We start from the raw sequence: 9,240 nt of genomic DNA on the forward strand, positions 1-9,240 counted from the left end.
TCTCCCAGAATTACATTTTGCAAATTGCAATGCTGGGAATTGCAACCCTAGTGAGAGACCCTAGTGACAGACATTTTTCCTCCTGACATCTGTATTTTTTGGACTCATGCACCCATGGAAATGGTCCAATGTGCCTTGAAGGAGCAGCTGCAACAATTTGCTCCATGAAATGGTTTAGTTTCAGTTTCATATCATTGCAAGCCCTTCAGCCCTGGTCTTCAAAAAATGTGCCCATCAAATAATCGTAAGAGCATGCATACAATTTGAGAGTGCATCACATTTAACCATCTCTGTAATATCAGATTGCTATAACCTGGTACACATTTAACATATAATGTAGATTTACCAACATTTGTATGTGTTTGCAGCTACTGGCAGATATGTGGCTCAGTATATTAAGAGGAAGTCAGGGATTTAAAAAAAAGTGTTTTAAATAAATGGTTTTCAACCTTTTAGGATCCAGGCACCTCGATCCAGGCTCAAAGGCATCCGGTTGGACCCTCATCATAGGGAGAGGGGGTATGGTTCAGACTGCCATCATAAGGTGTGGGTGGGGGGAAGTCTTATTTTTCACATTTTCAGGTAGAGGGTCCCTACCAGCTGGCCAGAGACCATGTGCCTAAAAAAACCTGAAAACCTAGGTTTTACATGATTGAATGCTACAAAGCAGTAAATTTAATAACTATATGCTACTAAAGCACATGTCATCAGAGGCTTACGTTAACTGGTCCTTTTTAAAGTATAGCACATAAAAGATGCTTCTTACATTTACATTTAGCAGACACACAGCTTATGTACAATCCATTTTATACAGCTGGTTATTGACTGAAGCAAATTTTGCTCAAGGGAACAATGGCTGTGCCTAACCTGAAATTAAACTGCTAACCTCTGAGGTACAAGCCCACTTCCCAAATCAGTACATAACAATTATATTTCTACCTGTTAATATGGATCTCTTCAGGTCTTGTGAAAGCATCAGAGAAAAAAAAAAGTTATTTTATGTCACCAGTCTCTCTCACATTTCAAGCTTAATGTTGTGAACTTTCAACACCCTTCAGACCTCTTCTTTCTTAGGTTGCCAGTCAGGACAGGTAATATCCTGTAATCACAAAGCACTTTCACAATCCATTAGTCCCTCCATTTTGGACACAGTGCAATAAGAAAATTTTTGCAGTTCCAGTTTTTCGCCGTTATTTTATTTCATTTGTGATTGTATTAGGATTTTATTGTTTTTGTTGCAATTTTGACATTTTTTGGACAGTTAAAAAAAACTGTTTTATAAAAGCATCTTTAATTTTTCAAAAAATGAGGTTAATGTATAAATCAGCATAAGCAATCTCGCTACAGTACAAATTAGAACATAATGTATGCTTAACTTGAATATTTTGACCTTTCTGCAGCAAACATGGCTGCAAAGATCATATTATCATGTAAACATATAAAGCAAATACAAATATCAGAAAATGTATTATATGCAATTTGTAAAACAAAACAAGCCCAAACACTGGCCTACTGAATGCAGTGTTGGTGTAAGACAAATGTATTTCCTGCAAGAGACCAAATGCTACAATAGCTCAACGGGGTTCACTCCATAGGAAAAGGAAAAGAAAACATCTCAATGTTCATAATGTTGGCATAATGCAAGACTGACTGACAGTTCTTCATAGCTCACAGGTCTTGTAATGGTGACCGGGTGTATGTTGCTGTTGAAATTTTTCAGTAATAAATAGAACAGCACCATCTGCTGGCAGACCATGTAAGTTTCCAGTTTCTCTCTTGGCCAGCATTGCCAGCTTTGACAGACACCTTACACTATAAGAGCCAAATTTGTAGAAAGAGTTTGTAGAAAAAACTGAAACCTGAAGTAAAGACTTACAAAACATCTTTCACCTGAACAGAACAGTGCTATATATGATGAAGGAAGCATAACATACCCAGGGTTTATCCGTTTGCTGGCTTGACAAAACCCAACAACCGCAATCGGGCTTACAGTAAATGTTATTGCAATGGCGGTTATAAACTTGCTATGTGAACACAGGCTTCGTCACTCAAGCTCTGGGCGTGTTCTCATAAAAGGGGAGGGGTCTGCAGCAGCATAAACCATATTTAAGCAGCATATTTCTCTACTGAGGAAAGAAAAGACTGATGGTGACAGGTATAATGGACCGATACAAAGAACATAAAACAATCATAATGGGAAAAGGCAACACCATTCCAACAAAGCTCGGAAGGAACGTAGGCAAAAAAATTGCTAATCGCTCATATTCGTCATTTAATACCTTATTTCAAAACAAATAGCCTAATATACACTCTCATAAATTGTCCTATAGTTAATGTGACAACTGCACATTATACAGCTCCTAAACTTTAAACTTAATACAGAATCTTGCCTGAAGCAATTACACTGAAGTTTATCCATAAACTCAAGAATTATGGGACTTGGGCCCATCACTGTCCAATAATTAAGGGACACGCGGCTATGGACTCACAAACAATATCGATGACAGACATGACATCCATTATATTCTGAGATCATCTTTGGCCATCATCTAAATGTATTTCCAAAAGTAAAAACATGGTAGAATAGTTTGTTATAATGCAAAGCAGTGAAACGGTGCTTTCAAAGAAGTCCAAATTTTGCACCCAGCTCACCCCTCCCTGCAGCAACCTGGTCATCGCTCCTCCCGGCCTCAACTCTTCTCCCTACTGGCTCCGCAATGACAGAACAACCTGCCCACCTCAATCAGGACAGCTGAGTCCCTCCCTACCTTCCAGCTTAAGACCCATCTGTTCAGGAATACCTGTGCCCCCTCCCCCCTAAAGAGCAGCGTTATGTGTGGAGTCTAATTCAAATACTTGTTTCCTCACCACATTTGTTTATACTAACTGAAAGTTGATCACAAAAGGCTAATGCCCAAAAAAATGACACCACAACTGCATTTTTCTAAATTAACATGATCAAACATTTATAAACACTTGATCAAAAATCAGGAAATAGCGGAAAGTACCAATACCAACCCAGTGCCGCAAGCCCAATTTTTCCAACTTCGAGCAAATTTCTAAGGCACAAATCTACACACTATTAATGTCCTGCTTCAGAAAACTTTTTATATATATTTTAGTTTTCACAAGACGAATCTTACCTTGGGCCCAAAAAAATATATATATTAAAAAAAAACAGGCTATTTCCAAAAAGTGTAAAACCAACTTTATTAAAAGCATGCCTGGACATGCTAACCCAGGGAACACTAGCACAAACACTCAAAAAACCCAGCGTGCTCTTGTCTGGGACCAAGAAAGACCATTTCAGAGTTGAGTGGGTAAGCAGTGCACAGCTTTCTTCTGCAGTCCTGAACCAGTATAGGACTTTACAGAACTTTTAAAAAGGAATTTTGTAATACAAGATGAATGGCCCTGCAGCAAAAATTCCTACCACATAAGTGTGCATTGACCTTGTGGTTCAAATGACAACTGTTACCATTCCCATTATTCTATACATAGAAAGACACTGTGGTACACTGGACACAACATTTCTCATTTGAGAGTATGCAGTGGAAGCTCAAGGACTGCGTTCAATTATTAGTAGGGTAATGCAGTTTAATTAGTATTGATTTGCTGGGAAGAGAACACTTATTCCTTACTCAAACATATTACCGAGCTTTGTAACTTGTTCTTTGCAGTAGCCTTCCAAGCTCTTGAAAGCTACACATTTCAGTTAGAAAGGTCATCTTCAGACGAACCCTGGCACTTTTAGCATCTGTAATATTCACAAAGGCTGACTGCACGTATGGGGTGTCTGAGTGATGATCTGGGGGGAAAAGGCCAAGAAGACAATATTTAAAAAAAAAAGAAAAAAACATACCAAATGCAGGGCAGAGAAAAAAGGGCTCCTGTTTACATCATCTTTCCATAAACATGGGATCCCAGACCTTGGAAAGCTGAAGGTTGCATTCTTAGAATAATCATACTTCAAAAATACCACCAATTGCCACTGCTTGGCCCTCTGTATTTAAAAGGGATGGATCACAGGTAATGGCCACAAGGACTGTCCAACCCCATGTGCTGTCCAGCAGGTGCTCTTGTACATCAGATGTCAACCAACCAAGGTGACTGCATGGCACGGTCCCTTTTGATACGTGAAGCAATCAAATACAAATGTGTGAGCTTGCAAATTTAAAGAACTGCTATTAAATCCAGAGACTCTAAAGAATGCCTTTGTTTATAAAATCTGGGGAAAATAATCAAATACTGAACGCATCAAGGTAACCCAGAGGAAGAATTTTGTTCCACAAACCATTAAATTGGTATATACAATTATAAAAAAGGGACACAGAAATTAAAATCAAACCAGTTAAAGGTATAAAACTTATTTTATACTTCATATTAAATCCTCCAAAAGCTAATTACTGATGTTTAAGGCATTTTCTTACACCAAACCAATGGATTCAACAACATTATCAGGTAATGATTATATTCCTGTACATGATATAGCATGAACAAAACAGTTCTAACCATTTTTGTGTTTAGCTAATCGGTATGTGCCAGAAGTTTTTATAACTTACGCACAACAGGGGTTCTGCTCCTTCCTCCTACTGGTACATATTCAGTAACACAAAAAAGGAGAAAATAAACATGTTACAAAACATTTCTCTAAAGCCTTGGTAAAGAGTAAAGAAAGTCATGAAACAACATACTTAGCAAGCCAATGCATTTGTATTTAAAGAAAAACCAATTTAATTTTTTTGGTCCCAATTGGTCTTCCACTCAGCTCCTGAATAGCCGTCTGTGCTTCTTGGCGTGATTCAAAGACTACAGTTGCGCATCCTTTAGGAGTCCCATTCTTGTGGTACTGCAATGAGACAGAGCCTGGAATCACTCTGTATCCATAGCAGAAGTCATAGATCTCATCAATGGTGATATTCAATGGGAGATTAATCAGCTTCAGACAAGCAGGACCGTCAAATTGGTTACCAAGCCCTCTTTGCGCAGACCCACCCTCTCGATCAACAAACGTGTCACGGCCATCCTTGCGTGAATTGAACCTACTGCTACTCCCATGAGAGCGAACAGGCAAGTTTCTTAGAGGCATGTGGACATCACTGGGGATTCCAATGTCTGGATATTCTTCACCAAGTGGAAAGTTAGATGCTTCCCTGTGTCTGGTAGAATAACCTTCTGGGCTCCTCATCCTCAGTGGATGCTCTGCACTCTTCCTTGGATGTTCTGTGACACCAAACTCCTGCATTTGCATCCTGGAGATGCATTTCAACATCACCTCAGACCCAAGGAACATCTGCCCATGCAGAGACTCAGCCCTCTGTGCCTCCTCCTCCGAATGAAATGTCACCAAAGCCTCACCAAGCCCAGCCCCCTTTTCGTCACGCAGCAGGTGAACCATGTCCTCCGATAACCGATAACCTTGGAAGAAATCCATGATCTCAACCTTGCGTACATCAAAAGGTAGGTTACGGACATAGATGCAGACCCTTTCCGATTCATACTTTGGCCTTTGTGAGCGTTGGGGCCTGTCCAGTGATGTGCTGGGCTTTTCACGAGACTTCTCCATCTTCTGTTCTGGGGAGTCCAGCATCGCCACCATTTTTTCTTTGGAAATTGGAGACACATAGATTGTTCGGGAGGCAAGGGCTTCTTTGTGGCGGGTCAAACCAACACAGTAGTCTTTCAGACTCCTGAACAGCACGAAAGCTGCCCTTGTCCTTTTCCCGTATTTGTCATGCAGATGAAGAATCTGGTCTTCCTTCAGTTCCACTGGATGGAAGAAACTTTTTATGCCTCGCTTGTCTACCGAGTACGAGAGGTTTTCCATCAGAACACAGTATTCATTTTCTGATGGAGAAGAAGACCGTGACCTGTACCTAACTGGTGAGACTGACCTTGTGCGTTGTTGAGGGTACCTCTTTTCCACATATGACGGAGGGGACTCCCTGTGAAACTCAGCAGCGTTGCCCGTGTGAGGTCCGACGCTGCCCCCAGCTTCAACCCACTGCTTCTCTGAGCAGGAGTTTATTTCTATAAACCGAGTTCCAATGTACTCGCGGTCCCGCTTCAGGCCCTCGTAAGCATCATGTAGAGTTCCAAATCTGACTATACCCATCCCGTTATTCTGGCCACGCCGATTTTTCATGAGAATGATGTCATCAACAAGCAACCCTTTGAAAAAAACTCTCACGTCTTCCCTGGATATGGAAAATGGCAAACCTTGCAAGTGCAGGTAGAAACCATCGTTTCCACTTGCCAAAGTCTTTCTTGTTTGGTGAACACGCATATCCTCTGGGCCAGTGATGCCATCCATTTCCAAGTGGTCCGTTCTTCGTACTTCAACCACCAGGTTCTCAGCAAAAATAGGTGGGCCCATGTTTGTTTCGGCCCTTCGGAACCCCTCGTTGTACACCCTATTTCTGCTCATCTCAGTTCTCTTTGCGCTTGCCTCAAGGACATGCTGCATCTCAGCTTTGCTGCTCAGCAAGAGGTGGACCGGGGAGCCTCTGATGCACCCTCCAGAGCGTGTCATCGCCCGCCTCGCATGGTCATCTGATGCGAAGATGATGAAAGCCTCCTCAAGCGGCCCACCGATAATGTGCACCCCACCATCTGGGATTTTTAGGCCAGTGAAGAAATTGCGAATGTCCTCAGAACCTGCGGTCGTTCTGAGTCCCTGTAAACGGATCACCACCGCCATGCTGATGCACAAATAACAGCACCTGCAGATGAGAGGGCACACAGAAGGGTGTTATTACAGAAGAAACCTGGGCCCATCAATCCAGATATTCTTCTCACTGACAGCTGCTGAACCAGACTATGCAGCCGACTGGTAACAAAAGGGCTCAAAAGGCATCAAGCCATTGAAGTCCACTGAAGTCCACCAACAGTCCTGAGTGCACCACAGAAGGAGAGCAGAGATAAGCTCATAAGAACATGGAAGGTTTGGATGGTCAAATGAAGTCTGATGTTCAGAGCAGTGAACATTATAAAGTTCTTCAAAAATAAATTAATCGCAGCTCTCTCTCTCAATCAGAGCAGATTTCCAAACAGACAGGACCGCCCTGGCTTAAAGTAAACTTCCACATATGCCACCACAGTTGGAATAACAATCCAAATAATCTAAAATAAAAGGTAGTCACATGCTTCACACTCAACTTGACATACAAGCATAAATGATGCTGAGCTCACATACATTGTCCTAACTTTTTCCTCCAAAAAATGCAGTTGGTACTGTAACTCTATGCTAGATGTTAATAATTCCACAACATGTATGCTTTTATGCTTCAATGTCCTTTCACAAGTACGCATTTTTGTCAAGGCAGTACTCTATTCACAAGGACATTGTCCAGAGACATGTCTAAAGATATACCCCAAGGTATGTCCACATACAATGCCTACTGAAAGGAGTATTGTTAAATATAAAAACACAAACAAGAAAAAGAACAGGCAAATCCACACCCAAAGTGCTTATCAAGTTCACACATTTAAAACCACAACAGAACTTCTCCATGTTCAATCCATAGAAGAGGAGAGACATTTCCAGTTTTTGCCAAATACAAGACATGACCAACCATTACCAAATAACCCGAATGACATGTAGAAACGAAGGTATATTCTTGCGTGGTCCATGACGAGTTTAAAGACCTCCGTGATTATACATTCACTGAAGCGCAGAGGGGAATATGTTAAATACATTAGTCACAAATGTCAAATTGTGAGAAAACATGCACCTCACATAACGCGAGTCAATGCAAGTCCATTCCAGTAAGACCCCAAAAAATAAAATTAACCTACAGGGTCCAAGTTAAACTACGCGGTCGCTCCCTGCACTTGGAACTGTACTTCCCTCTAGGGTTTTCAACACACTTGTCCCTGGTTACGGTTATGCACTTTCATGTACGTCGCTCTGGATAAGAGCGTCTGCCAAATGCCTGTAATGTAATGTAATAAAAAAAACATCAGGTCCACACTTCCAACACAGAAAAAATAAGCTGATTTAGCTGGCCGTTTAAATGATCACTTTTCAATCCGGAGTGGTTGGTTAGACTTTCAGATGATTAACGGTTTACCCAGCTCCAGTTTTACCACACTTCCAGTTTTAGATCGCACAGTGTCCTTTGACGTTAATACCGAATAACCCAGAACGAACATATATGACGAACCACCATAACGTTACACAGAGAATTTCACTTTCGCATGCTGTCCATTCTGTATCGTGCAGCAACATTATAACGAAGTACAGTCCAAAACATTTAGACTGTTTGATCCCGACTGCAGCTTGCTCTTTTCCTAGGAAGAGGTCAGAAGAAACACGCAATTCACCACAAGCACACATCTTCCATGCAATCCATTAAATTACAAACAGCTAGCCATCCTTCCTGTTACAACAGATGTAACATTTCGTAATTGCAATATTCGAATAAACTAGTCGCTAATGAACAAAGCAAAACCAACCAAATATCAAACGTTACCGTCTAAGGTTGCTATATATCACAAACGTTGCTTAACTGTTGGTTTGTGTAATAGCCTGTTATAAGTCAGATTACTATCAAGGTAGCGGTGGCTAATTATTGCTTGTGCATATGCAACCAATGGTACATCTAACCTTTACGCTAATTTAGCAAGCTACCCAAAGGCTGCAGTAAATCAAGGTAAGATGGCTAGGTAGGTACGCTAGCGAACACTGACACGTCGATGAACCGTACACGTTTTTTATTTATTCAGTCTTTCAAAACCGTTCTTCCACAGCCAACTAACGCCATCAAGCGAAGCTGGTTAAAATGGCCCATTCGGCATTTAAAGCGCAATGAAGAACTGCTCTGTCCAGTTTAGGCCGGCTATCTCTGCTACTGCTAGTCTATAGTTAGCCAACTTAGCTAATGGCGTTTATTGCCACTTAGCTAACCTTACCATCCCGTCAGACATTCACGATTCAGTACCGCAGAACTTACGCAGGTCACGTAGTGTTCTGTGTAAATCAAACTGAACAAAATGTGTATTTTTGTCCTGAAACCTAATGAAATCGGTAAGGAGAAATCTGACGATGTTTTTTACCATGCATTTTTTACTCGACTAATTATTCGCTTCTGCGCATTACTCCATGGCGACGTTGACGCATGACGTTTTACAGTACGGAATCCGAAATGGTTACATCTATTTTTTGAAACGCAGTTTTAAAATCTGTATAGTGCGGTACGAATCGCCTACAGAATCAGGATTTAATTACGTGTGGGGAAA

General features: G+C 41.2%; 1 protein-coding gene across 6 annotated transcripts; it reads right to left on the bottom strand.

The window, feature by feature from the left end:
• Window positions 1–3,171: 3,171 nt before the first annotated feature.
• On the bottom strand, window positions 3,172–9,165 carry LOC135261136 (RNA-binding protein 12B-like). Of its 6 annotated transcripts, none has more exons than XM_064347139.1 (3): window positions 8,955–9,165; window positions 7,798–7,934; window positions 3,172–6,722 (listed from the first exon to the last, which is right to left on the bottom strand). In XM_064347139.1, exon 3 carries the CDS (start codon window positions 6,698–6,700, stop codon window positions 4,718–4,720), a length of 1,983 nt encoding a protein of 660 aa, XP_064203209.1. In that variant the 5' UTR covers window positions 6,701–6,722; window positions 7,798–7,934; window positions 8,955–9,165; the 3' UTR covers window positions 3,172–4,717. The 6 variants fall into 6 exon arrangements, with proteins under 6 accessions (XP_064203209.1, XP_064203191.1, XP_064203216.1 ...); XM_064347121.1 differs by having other exon boundaries at window positions 7,798–8,292; XM_064347146.1 differs by lacking the exon at window positions 7,798–7,934 and having other exon boundaries at window positions 9,058–9,165.
• Window positions 9,166–9,240: the final 75 nt, after the last annotated feature.

This window comes from Anguilla rostrata, chromosome 1, assembly GCF_018555375.3.
Source record: "Anguilla rostrata isolate EN2019 chromosome 1, ASM1855537v3, whole genome shotgun sequence".
NCBI classification, from domain to species: Eukaryota; Metazoa; Chordata; class Actinopteri; order Anguilliformes; family Anguillidae; genus Anguilla; species Anguilla rostrata.

Bases quoted from the DNA above. Each gene is read 5' to 3' on its own strand.
- LOC135261136 (XM_064347146.1), bottom strand. From the start codon at position 6,700: ATGGCGGTGGTGATCCGTTTACAGGGACTCAGAACGACCGCAGGTTCT.